General features: G+C 43.4%; 1 protein-coding gene across 6 annotated transcripts in view; it reads left to right on the plus strand.

Annotated features, from left to right (window-relative positions):
* Nucleotides 1–4,736, plus strand: part of DLGAP1 (DLG associated protein 1) — a 698,746-nt gene extending 694,010 nt beyond the window's left edge. For all 6 annotated transcript variants that reach the window (XM_090039737.1, XM_090039733.1, XM_090039735.1 and 3 more), the window contains one exon: nt 926–4,736. In XM_090039737.1, the coding sequence (XP_089895863.1) occupies nt 926–1,135 (210 nt within the window). In that variant the 3' untranslated portion in view covers nt 1,136–4,736. The remainder of the gene's footprint in view (nt 1–925) is intronic.
* Nucleotides 4,737–13,695: the final 8,959 nt, after the last annotated feature.

Raw genomic sequence — 13,695 nt, forward strand, 5'->3', positions numbered from 1 at the left:
TTCAGAACTAATTTACTCCCCCACCCTCCGAGATACCACTTTGTGTATTTTTACACACACACTTTCTCCTTGTTAAACATGTATCTTTGGCTGCCAAAGTGATGATTAGTGTGTGTTTTCTCAATGATTTTTAAATATTTTTTTCAGTTTGTAGCTGATTGTTGCTCCTTATGCCCACCCAGCACACTGCTAAATCTAAAGAATTTTTATACTGAGACACCAAACGTGGATTCTGTGAGATATTATCAAGATCAACTATCGCTATATGCAATTTTTTTATTCTTACTCTGGTACACTAAACTCCAGGCAGGTAGTTTACATTACATTTACATTGTGAACTATATCCATGAAGTCTCAGTGTTGTAAGCCCATGTAGTGCTATGTGTGTACTGTATGTAAAGGACAAGGTCATTTGTGTATTTCAGTTCTATAACATCAACTGCTGCTACAGTAAGTTAATTTTATTAATGAATCCTAAGAGTCTTATAGGAGTTGGAAATTTCAATTATATAGTGAAATTTACACATGAGGATTATGAAACTGTATTAGCTTAAATAGTGGTAAAAAGTTCTGTTTAAGATGCTTTCCTTTCTAATCCCTGGCACCAGGAGGAGGACTCTGGCTTCCCAAATGGGAACCACATTAAGTCGTTAGCTATGGGAGCTTCAGCCCTTTCAGCGCCAGGCGTTTAATAAGCATCGTACCTGAGGAGAACTAGCACTGCTGTCAATACTATCTTTTTCTTTAAGCTTACATTATTTTTATGAACCTTTGAATACAAAAGCCAGTTGAATGAAGAAAAAAAATGCAGATAAGAACTAACAAACTTTAGGTAAAATGTGTGTTCTAACTACTGACATATCCTAGTTTTTCCAATCTTTCCCTGAGAATTTGTATAATGTCATTAACCTTCTGCTTTGATCAGGAGAGAAGGGTCCCTCCTCCAGTGCCAAAGAAGCCAACGAAAGGCCAGGTGCCACTTATACGGGAACGCTCTCTGGAGAGCTCACAGCGTCAAGAGGCCCGGAAACGGCTGATGGCTGCCAAGCGAGCTGCATCTGTCCGTCAGAACTCAGCCACCGAGAGCGCCGAAAGCATTGAGATTTACATCCCCGAAGCCCAGACCAGGCTATGAAGGGATCCTACCAGGAGGACTCTCACTGGCAAGACAAGTCTCCTGTATAATCTGCCCCTCTAGGTCCCTGCTCAAAGCCACCATTAAGTATTTGTATTTCCCTCTCTCTCTCTTCCCCCCTCTCTCCCACACTCCTCTGTACACAATCCCAATGAAGTCCACTTTTGTGGTGTAGTTGTCAATCTTTCAAGAGATGTCCTCTAATAACCCTTGCTTTTTAAAGGTTTGCCCATATCATCATAATGCTTGGTCACATGTACTGACGCTACCATCTTGCCTCACGTAAAAGGTACAATCCTTTTTTCTGTTTAATAAAATAAAACACCACATTCACACACATACACATAACTGTACAGTAGATGTTCCATTTAACTCATTCACAATCTTTAGTTTATCTAAAGCTAGTCTGTTACCTAGTGTACAGCAATATAAAACTATAGGGTATTTTGGAAATCCAGTAATGCAGAGTGATCCTTTTGGACTCTGCTGTCTTCCTCATAAAAGATGGAATGGAGCTATGACTTAGATTCCCTTCTTTTTATTAGTATTATTTTTTAAAGCAGATGGCGCACTTTATTCTGAACCTTGGTATCACAGCTTCTCACCTGACCTTCTTACCTGTAATGGTCACAAGGGGGTGGGGAAACAGCTGTGTTGAGGTGAAAGGAAGGGGGGGGGTAAGATAGTAGGGATAGGAAAGATCTTATGGAAAGAAAACTGAACTCACAACTCCACGCTCACAGCTGCACAGACTGCCTCATTTTTATTTCCTCAATCACTACTTACACATTTGGTCAGCAGAAGATAGTAAATTCAATCTTCCAGGGAAATAAATCTATTTTGAAAGGCAATAAAAAGGTGAAAAGAAATGGTCAAAGATAACAAAAAAGATGAAGGATTTTTTTTTGGTCCAAGAATTAAGAATTAAACATACCCACACACCTGTACCGTATTGTCAATTCCTATCGTATTGCATTGAATGGATTATATTGGTTAAAAAAAGAAAAAAAGCTTGGTTTTGTTACCGTCTTAATCTTGGTGAAACTATCCAATTTCACACAGACGCACACAGACACCTGTTACTGAAACATCGTAAATGGAACCCACGATACTTTTCAAAGCAAAAGTTTTGTTTGTTTTATATGCAGCTGGTTGTACGCTACAGGTTAGACTACTTACCATCAAACGGTTCATACCTAGGAGTAAGTTTCTATTTCAGTCTCTCAATACTACCCTGTTTTTTAAAGCAAGGATTTTTCACAAGTTGTGGGACCATAACAAGGCTATGTTTTTTCACTACAGGGCTAAAAGGCTAACTTCCTACACTAGCTTTTCCTGTCATTTTGAAATCATGACTACTATACATTCCCAAGTTTTCAGCAGTTCATTTAATACTTAGGGTAAAATCTTGCCCATGCCACTAGGAGGTGCCTGCCATGTATAAGTGACAATAGCCATTGTGCCATTATAGGGCAAGATGTCTCAGGCATAGCACTGGAAGAAAAAAAAAAAAAAAGCAATGCGGCTTCTTGCTTGGCACATGCACTAGAAGGCAACATTAGTTGGCCGCAGCAATCTGGCCGTGCCCTACAGTTAGCACACCATGCGCTCTGGGGACTGACATGTGTCAGATGGTAACAGCATTTTCCCTACATAAGTGTTGTCTGCAGGATGAGGGATGAATCCTTCCTTGCCAATTCCTCTTACAATCTCTTCTTCCACTGGGGCACCCATGTAGCATGGGCAGAACGTGGCCCTTACTATGAGACACGTGTACATAAAGAAGGAAACTAGAAATGGTCTGGTGGAAAAGTCCACTGATTGAGATGACATGTACTTTGTACCACACCAGAGTTGGTCTTAAATGCCCTAATTCTTTAAACAGTTTGAACATTCCAACTGTGACAATCCCACTGCACGGTCAACATAATTGTGTAGCTCACATTTAAAAGATACCATCGGAAAGTTAAGCTGTTTCCAATTCGTACATCAAAGATCACGCCAGACAGCTTTGAATATAACATCATGACCAGGTGCTAGTTTAATTTTATTCAAGAAATTAGGAGAGGTAATAGGTTCTAGCACCAAATCTGTTTTCATGAAAACATTCAAAAACCACTTTAGAATTGCTACCTCTCAAAGCCATTGATATCTGAGCTATGTCTTTATAAACAGGGCACAAATATTTACTGCTGTGGTTTATAAAATAAGGGCTAATCATTTAATATTTAAAAGACTTTTAACTAGAATAATCAGAAATCCAATGTAACCCAAGAATGCTTCATGTGAAGCAGGCTTTAAAAGGTTTGACCCTAGAAGCATTTGAATACCAGTGTATTTGATAGTTTTGAAAGAACATACTTCATTTAACTTTTAGCAGCAGCGAAAGATCAGTGTTTGCAGTACATATGGTGCCAACTGCCACTTTTGACCATGTAATCATGTTAAGAATTAAATATTATTTGGAACTCATTTGTATTAAGAGATACAAAGCAGCATCCCAGTGAGGGTCCACAGTCACATATATGTTTTGGTTGATTTATGAAAGAAGAGTTAAGACTTTGGTTGACAAGTGGCAAGAGAAATTTATTTAAAGATTATGCTGTAGTTAGTTCCAAAAAAACAAAAACAAAAAAAAGGCAGAAAACTGAAGACTTCTTAGTCTTGCACATGATAAATCATTGTATTTGTATAACATAGGATATTTTTTGTAAGTATTTTAAATGAATCTATTCTTAGCGAAATGCCTGTTAGTTCATATTGACTGTGGACAGGGCATTATAACATTTTCCTAGCTTTCCAGCACTGAAGAGTATGTTCAACCTTGAAACTGGTTAATATATGACTATACTTCCACCCCCAGACTGCCACTGGTTAACCACTTGACTCCTTACTTACCACTATGAATATACTTTTTCTATAATTTATTTTAGTGTAATTTGTAACTATTTGTTCTTGGTCTAATCTGCCCAATGTAATCTAAAAAAAATATTATTTTCTGTTGATCTTTGGTACAAAAACCGTTGCTTTTTCCCTCTTTGGGAAAATTGACAAAAAAAAGTTGTTTTTGTTTCCGGCTTCAAAAGTTAAAAGAAAAGTATTTATTATATTTTTTGCAGATGTTTCCATAAAATTCTCATAATCTTTTTGTAAAGAAAGATGAAGAAATGGATTAAAGATTTTTAATAATTGAAAAGGTAAATAGAAATAATTTATTTGTAATATATCTCCGTTTATTTATTGGTGTTTCCCTTAATGTTTTGGTGTGCACTATCACTTTAATTTACAATTTATCTTTGTGACTTGACAGTTTCTTTAAAAAAAAAAGTTTAAACACATTTTAAATAACTGGAATGTACATCACTGACCTACCTATATTCCCAAATGAGATTTTTAAAATGTTTTTGGTTGGGGTGGGGGGAAGGGAAATAAGGTATAAATTTGAAAGCCTTTAGACGGAGGGGTAGAGCACATTTTTATGGCTTTATGAATTGGGTTCATAGGATTATCTATCTAGTTTGTGTGTGGACAGAAAATGTAAATAGATGAATGTTTCCCATAATGTAAAAAATAAAATAAAATAAAAAAAAGCAAATTAATAAAATAATTAATGCACTGCTTGTAAGAGCTGTGGGTTTTCAATGCAAATTCACAATCCCAGCACAGTAAAAATGTTTCATTTGATGTGGTCAAGGATAAAAGCCAAACCAAGAAAAAGCTTCTCTTAAGTTTTCAGAGCGTTAGACTTTGCAAAGATTTTGCTTGAGCAACTTTCATCATATGAAGAGTTCGCATGAACTCACTGGAATTGGTCAAAGGTTGGAAGTTACTCTCAGGCATAAGTAGGGTGACCACCTTTTCTAAATGGAGAGGCCGGACACATGCCCGCCATCCCCCCATCCTCCAGTGGCAAGGCCAGAGAAAAGCCAAGCAGAACCCATGGGTGGGTAGAGGCGGATACAAGCTGCTAGCTGTGGGGTCGGGGCTCCCTGCCTTGCTTCCCCTCCCCCAGAAGCCCTGCACTGGCCATACTGCCATGGTGAGGCACCCCCTACCTGCCCAGCAACAGCAAGGGGCACACCTCCACTGCTGCTGCTGGGTGGGCAGGGGCCACTTCACCACAGCTGCACAGCCAGTGCGAGGCTCCTGGAGGAAAGGCAGCAGAGCAGGCAGCCCCAAACCCGCAGCAGGCAGCCTGCATCTGCCCCTGCCCTACACATAACTTTGGGGGGCATATGTCCCCCATGTACACCTACCTGGGAGTGCACACAGCAGCAGGGAACTGGCCCTCTCCCCCCCGAAACCCTGAATAAGCCACCCCTGGCTCTGCCCCACTCCCCACCCCAGCCCTGGACCCCATGCACTGCCCTGCCTGAGCAGTGCCCCCAGGACCAGCTCCTGCTGCTGCCCCACTCCCTCCCTCACTGTGGGGGCATCAATCTCCCCCCCCCTTACCTGCAGGCAGCTAGGGGAGCTGATCTTCACCGCTGCCTGGGTGGTGCCCCTGCATCCTGCACATGGCACCCCATGCCCCCCACAGCTTCTTGCAGGCTGGAACTCTGCCACCTTGCAAGGGGAAACCTGCTGTTTCCTATGTTTTTCTGTGATGAATGGAAAACCCAAATCCTGGGACAAATGATGTCCCGGAGTCATGCAGCCCAGGACCCGGACCTGATGTTCCCATTTTGGGACTGTCCCACCCAGTTAGGGAGAGGTGGTCACCCTAGATGTAATGGTTACCAGGAGCAGGGCCTTCATCCTTAGAAATACTTTCAAAGACGAATCCAGCTGGTACCAAACCACTCTCTGCTGAAGACAACAGAAATCACGCTTCAAAGAAAACAAAAGCCTTATGTTTGTTTATTTTTCCATCATATTTTCTCACATTATCTTAATTATCTTCAGCTGTGGTTAAATCAAGATAGATGGGTCAAACTGATCCTTAATATCGCCAGGGGAAGCTGTATTCCCTTCAGTGGAAACTGACCAGTTTATTCAAGACTGAATTTTGCCCTGTAGTATAAACTGTGTATAAACCAATGGTTTATCTATAAATTACTCTTACAATGCTTGTCTGAATTCTAAACCTACCTATTTTTGCTGTAGTGGTACAAACCAATGCCAACAACTTAAATAAGACTGGGAATTTGGGGTGTTGACAATAATTGTTTTACCCATATACCTATTTGACACTAAGTACCTTATGTTATTTGGGTCAATGACATCTGAATTTGCAGCATATAACCATGCTAACCACTTGATGTGCTTATGGAGTCTCAGTACCAGGAAGAACTGAGCAGAGATTTGTATCAATGATGTGCTAAATGGAAGAAAATTTTACTACCAAATGGGTTGGGGACAATTTCTCTGCCTCAGAGTTCATTCCTTCTTTGGGCAGTGCTATGCTGTCTCACAAAACATGATGTTTAAACTGGACCAGAATACACTAAATAACTTGTATTTCCAAATCATTTTCTAGATGAAGAATTCATTCACATCTCTTGTGCAAAACCATTGTCCACTACCTGAGCCTCAGTTTGAAGTAGTTGTCTTGTAAAGGTCAGTTAAAATTCTGACTATTTCTACAACCTCAGTTAAGAATGGCTAGTAAACAAACCGATACTGATCTCCCTCTTTGTCCGTGGTTCTGGAAATGCAATTTTGTTTATGCTAAATCAGAAAATAATAAAATAAGAGATTCCCACATCCATTTCTGAGGATCCATCCTGGCAACACTGGTACTGGCAGCACGTACTGAACTCTTTGGTGTGGACTTGTTCTCAGTGGACACATCACATACAGCCACACAAAAGGGACAGCTTCTTGAACAAGAGATACTGCTGAGTTTGTTAATTATTTTACAGAGCCCCACAGTGCCAAATGATTAAAAAATACAAAGTTGGGTGAAAACCGGCACCTCAGGAACGTCCTTGGCAGCTGTAACTAAGGTTGAGGGCGTTCAAGCAATGGTGCAGTCTGTTTTCCTTGCTCTTCAAGATACTTCAAAGAAAAATGACTGGGTAACAGGATCCCTGGCAAAATGGCAGAGATCAAATTACCTTTAAGTCAGGGTTAATGCAGCTGTTCAGCCAGTCAATACAAATGCACCTGGGCTAGGACATTCCTTGCTTCACATAACAGACAGAGCTAGACTCACCAGCTTCTCATGAAAATGCTGTTACCCTGAACAAACGTATCCCCAACGATCAGAATCCATTCTAAATATTTTTTCCCTGCATTGTTGTACTATGCAAAAGTTAAAATACTACTGTCCTTCCACATGTGCTCTCCCTCTTTAAGAGACTTTTGTGCAGAGAAGAAAGATGTTTCACAGTGTCCTTCTGTGTTCTTGCAATGCCACTATTTGTAGCAGAAAGGTAGTCACTATCATTTAATTCAATAGGATCTATTTGAATTGCAGCTGCAAAGCATGACGTGGTTGGCCTTTTCAGCAAATGCTCAGACTTTCCCACGCTTAGGACTGATCTTCATGCAGCAGCCTCTCACTACCACAGATTAATACAGCAGGTCTTCTATTTCTATTTCTCTGGGAATCACATGCAGAATAGCTAAATGACAAGGAAAGAAACCAGGCTTCCTGGTAATTGTGTTTTTCATGGTTCTCTTCACTGATCCAGCAGTGATTTAATCACAGAAGAGCTTTAGGTCATTGAGTTGATCCCTCTGCCAATACAAGATTGCTATCTACTGTGTTGTCAGGTAAGTTCTCACCTCAGTGACTTAGTTCCACCCAGCAATAGCAAGTGGGAAACTGAGCTGTGACACAAGTGGAAACTGTTTTGCATGACTCCACCCAACATCCCCAGGCTATAACAATCCCCATAGCTGGTTGCCTTTTTTATCCAAGAAGAATGGAAGCAATTATGGACTTCGCAAGATCCCATGTGACAGGTATGTTCAAGGATTTTAGATTCTCTGGAGGACAGAAACAACACAGGGTTTCCAGGTTTCTTATGGGGCTTCCATTCTTCACAAAAACTATGTTTAACAACGGTCAAATATTCAGGGCAATGGATAGACCTTGTTTGGAGAGAGAAACAGGAACAGAACAGAATGTGAAGGTTGTTTTGAGTGTATCAGCTGTAAAACCACGCATCAAGAAAAGACAACAACTATCTGCTTAGGAGTGAACCAACCAATATTGATATCAAAATACTCCAACAAGGGTAAATTGAATGATAAACATTGATGCATAAGGGAGAAATTCTTCCTATGGACTGCCTTTACATACTATTTCTTGCTACAGGATAAATAATATTCTAACCAGGCAAAGATTAACTTACCTAGTTCCCTTTGCAATTCAACTTGTAGAGCCAGAAGTTACACATAAACCAGTTTAAGTGATCAAAACCTGGTTTAAACCTGTAACAGAACACAGAAGTTCAGTGCATCTAAACCAGTTTCAAAATAGCTGACACAGGTTTAAGATAGGCCTGGCTGAATACAGTATTAGCGTTAACTGATTGAGGTAAAACTAGTTAATGCAACTTCTCTCCTAGACCCCATCCTGGTTTAAATTAAATCAGAATCCCCCAGCATCCTTTGCAGCCCCAGGCTGGGCTGTGCTGTGCTGTCTGCTCTGTTCTCCAGCTGAAGCAAGGGCAGGGGCATGGCCAGACCCCAGCCCGGCGTGGCCCCCTGAGGTGAAGGGAGCAGGGATGCTGATCGGCCCTGCCTCAGGCAGACCCTGGCTGGGGTCCTCCTCCCTCCCCTCTCCTACCAGGTGACCCCAGCCAGGGTCTGCCTGGCCAGAGCTGATCAGCCCGCCAAGCATTTCCCCCTGCATTCCTGCTGCTCAAGCAGTGGGGGGGCATGGCTAGATGCTGGCCTGGAGCAGCTGCCTGAGATGAAAGGGTGAGGGATGGGTGGATTAATCCCCCTCCTCCCTCCTGTCTCCCACCCACATGGGTTTCCAGCTGGGGTCTGCCTGGCCAGGGCATAGCAGCCTGTCAGGGTCCCCTCCCCCTGCTCCAGTGACAGGGGCAGGGCATGGCCAGACACCAGCTGGCATTGCCCCCTAAGGTGAAAGGTGCAGGGAGGAAGTTTAGTCCCCTCTCCCTCCCCTCTCTCAAGAGCGGACCTTAGCCAGGGTCTGCCAGTCCTGGCCACCACCTTTACCTCCCACTGCACCCCACCCAAGCAAACCCCCTCCCTGCCCCCTTCATCTCAGAGAGCCATGCTAGCTAGTATCTGGCCATGCTCCTGCTCCTGCCACTGAAGCAGTGAAGTGAGGGGCAGGGGCAGAAGCCCCAGACAGTGCAAGCTTCGTCCTGGTAGGGGGTTGTGTTGTGGGTGGGAGCAGGGAGGGCAGAGCTGCCACAGCATGTGCATGACAAGTGGCAGTGGCAGGGCTGGGAGGGGTGGCTATGGTGGGTTAAGTGTCAGTGGTGCTAGCAGGGAGCTAGGGGGCTTTGGCCACCCCAAAATTTGCCTTAGCCTCCATAGCAACTGCTGCTCACCTTGCGCAGGCTGCAGCAACTCTGCCCACCCCACTTCTGCCCATAGTGTAGCCCCTTCCCCCCACTTTCTGGTCCAACTCCCCTTGCTGTTCCAGCAGCAGGGGTGGGGGCATGGCCAAACACCAGCCGGCATAGCCCCACTATACGCAGGTCTGAGACTGGGGCTGGGGCTGCGGGGCTGAGCCAGGACAGCCTGTGGGCACTGCTGAGGGTAGGTGTGGAGGGCTGGGCTGAGCCACAGGGGTAGGGCTTGGGGCTGTGCACCAGCTACAGCTTGGGCTGGGGCTGTGCACCTGGTTTTCTCTTGGCTCCCCATGCCCAGGCTGGTCTGGGCCGAGTTGTCGTGGAGCCGCTGCGGCAGGCAGGGCTCTCCCCTCCTCATTTTCCCCCCCTGCCACCTGGCGGGGGGCGGACCTCGACCATTCGGTGGCAGCTGGGGTCTGGCCACACTCCCTCACACCCCCAAAGCCTAGCAGGAGCTACTTCCCCACTCCCCCTCCAGGCACACCCCAGCTGGGGTCCCTGTAGGTTTAAACCCCTCCCCAATCATATTCAGGCCTGGTCACCCCTCCGTTCAGCCTCCCTGCCACTGCAGAAGGGAGGACTCACTCCAGCACCCCCCCCCCCCCCCCCCCCCCCCCCCCCCCCGCTTCTAGCCTGAGCCACTGCAGGGATGTGGCTGCATTTCCCAAATCAGAGGTGAATGCTCTTCACTTGCTTGCCAGTTCAATCTACGAAGGTTGAATCAATTAACCTGCAAAGATTGAATCAATTCAGGCTTGGGCTTTTTGAATGTCTGTACTTAGCCTCATACTCAAAATTGTAAAAGGCAGGCTGTGTTTTCTTAAAGCACATGTTATCAGGCTTCTCCTACACAAGCATGGATTTCTGAAGTATTCTGAATTCAACTGCCATTACGTTAAAAATACACAATATAGGCACATATTTGAAATAAAGATCTTAAGAAACAATGCATAGTTGAGAGTTTATACAATTCATAAATATGGTATATCATTTGGTTCTTATTTTTTGGATAGTCACTAAGGGTAAGTGCAAGTAGAACCATTCTTAAGTGTACCCAAGTCCTAAGGGGAAGTGAAGGAAGTCAATATCCCCATGATACCTCATCCCTCCATGAAATAATGAACATTGGATAGGAAAACTGGTACTCAGAACAGGCAGATCACAGATAACGTATGTAAAGGCTATGGTAGAGCCTACCTAGCTGATGCCAAGAGAGAAATGCACACCTGACACTGAAATGAAGTGATGGTATTAGTGTGAGCAGCTGAAGCAGACAGTTTCCAAGGACTGGCTTAAGAAGGGAGTGTCACTGAAACAGAGAGAGGAAGTGAAGAGACAGATTGAAAGGCAGGAAGCAAAGAACAGTAATGCCATTAAAGGCTAACACAGGATTCTTGTAGCAGTTTCATTTTTGACCCAATTATTAGTCTCCACAGGTCTGCAATCACAGCTGAAGGCCGAGTAGCCCTTCACATTCTTGAACCGTGTACCAGAGATGCAATATCCTGTTTCACTCATTTCCTAAGCACTTGCTTATTTGCCACAAAAAAATAGTTCATAAATATCCTGCTCTCCTCAAGAAAAATCCCACCATCAAAAACACCAGTGCCAGCCTAATGCTATGAACCCATAAATAATATGCTATGCACACCTTTTGTAAGCAAAGTTCATTAGGTGTGCTGAGAACTCAAAATAAATAAATCACCTTGGTAAGTCAAATGGGAGATGTAAGTGCTCCATACATTTGAAAACAAAGGCATGTGCACATGGAGACTTCTTTATATACAACTGAGGTACAACCACTGGTGGGGGGAAGGAGCAGGAAGGAGATAACATATCTAATATCATTCAGTTTTAAGACAGTTAGTGAAGAAAAGTAGCGTATGTACACAACCAAGCACCTGAGGCACAAGGGCAGTGGCAATTTCTGGTTGCTACCACATCACAATCATGATCATATGTTTTTCTTCTCTCTCTCCAAGTTAGTGTCCAGGGCAGTTGCCTCATTCACCCTAACCTAGTTAGGCAACTGGTGAAGAGTACAGCTACCTTCAATTAAAACAGTGTGGAAAGAGAATGTAGGTAGAAAAATGTGTCCCACAATCATGCCAGTTAGAACAGTTTCATGCTAGTGGAACCCCAGTGTTATAATTCAGTGAAGTTACTTTTGACATACAATACCACAAACAAAAATTCCTTGTAGTGTAATGAACCATCTTGGAAGGTAGCCATCACAATGAAGCAGCATATTAGTTCTTCCAGCTGAAAATGAGTATTTATCAACTTCCAACTGAACAGAAAGATCTGTATCTAAAGTGTTTGCACTTCAACTCGAGGTCATATACAGTGGAATAAGTTCACCATCTTGATTCTCCACCCAAAACACTTTTATAATAAAGAATATACACATGGGTAGTGCGTGTCAATTCTGCTGTATATATTAAAGCAGAAAATACCTCATCTAATCTAACACTTTAATTGACAAAGCAAATTCCCCTTTCCTAGGAACAGCCTCACAACAACTACAGAGTAGCTGCAGGAACATGCATATATGTGGAACCCAGCCATACATTTGCAAACTGCTGCATCCTATGCCCATAAGTTCTTTTCTGTTTAATAGCAGAATGCCCGTCTAGCAATGGAAAACCACCATGTAAATGCAAAGTAACATTATTACTAGGTTTTTGTTGGTTTTATTGTTATGTGTGCCAAGCAGCTTCTCCCAAGAAGCTCTAGCAAATTCAGGGAAAGGAAGGAGATGCGTGGAAGTGGCAGCAATGCTCAGCCCCTACTTTCATGAAACCCACGGACTACGTGCCACCACTCAACCCTTCCTTTCCTCTGATGCTGACTTTCAGAGGGAAGGGGAGGAGGAGGAAGGGGAAGATCAAATAGCAGCAGACTCCAGACCTGAAAACAGGTATGCAGCTCTGGCAGGAGCTGAACTGACATGCTGGTAAACCCCAAGAGCCCACTGGCGTCTAGAGCTACAGGAACGTGCTGAGGCCACACCTCCATCACTGTAATCCTGGATCCACCCATGGCACTAGATACTGAGTTTTCTAAACAAAACCACAGGCCTCACAGGCAGACTGGACTCTACGGCTGGGATTTTGGCAGTGCATCTTACTTGTGTGTTCCTGGTCCTTCTGGGAGCCCTGCAGGCTTGATGAAACAGCTTCATACATTTGACATCCCTGCTATAGTCAAACCATTTAGAGGGCAATCCAAACACCAATAAATGGGGAAATAACCAAGATACAAGTTTTTTGTTACCAACCACCCTTTCCCCTTCCCAATTTATGCCAATTTAAAAAATGTAAAAGTTCAAGTGACCCATATTTCCACCCAAGTGGATTTGAAAATCATTCAGTGTTCCAGAATAATAATATAGAATTATAGCAAATTAGGGCTGGAAGGTACCTTAGGATGTCATCTAGTGCAAGCCCTTGCTCAGAAGGACCATCCCCAACTAGATCACCCCAGCCAAGGCTTTGTCTAGCCAGGTCTTAAAAACCTCCAAGGATAAAGATTCCACAGCCTCTCTCTGATAGCCTGTTCTTGGGTTTTATTACTCTCCTAGTGAGGAAGGTTTTTCTAATATCTAACCTAAACTTCACTTGCTGCAACTTGAGCATTGCTCCTCGTTCAGTTTTCTGCCACCACTGAGAACAGTCTGGCTCTAACTCTTGATCCATTCTCACTTAGACTCTCAGCTTCTCACAGATCTGATGCTGCCCTTTGCAGGAAAGATCAAACCCTTTTCTTACTGCTGTTATGGCAGTGCAGAGTTATGCACCACCATGAGGAGAGCCAGAGCCATTGTGCAAGCATCTTTCTGCCTCACCAGAAGTTGCACTAGGCACCTTGGAAGCTTGATCTCTTACACCGCTGAACAGACTTTTTCCATTTACTCTGGATTTACAGCAATAAGGAAAGACCAAAATCAGGATAATCATGAAAATTCTGAACACACAAAAAGAAATTATCTTGATTATGCCTGTATAAACCTAGACAGCAACTGTTTTTTTAACATTTCCTCTTTTAGATGCAGAA

This window comes from Crocodylus siamensis, chromosome 3, assembly GCF_052110815.1.
Source record: "Crocodylus siamensis isolate JL-2025a chromosome 3, ASM5211081v1, whole genome shotgun sequence".
NCBI classification, from domain to species: Eukaryota; Metazoa; Chordata; order Crocodylia; family Crocodylidae; genus Crocodylus; species Crocodylus siamensis.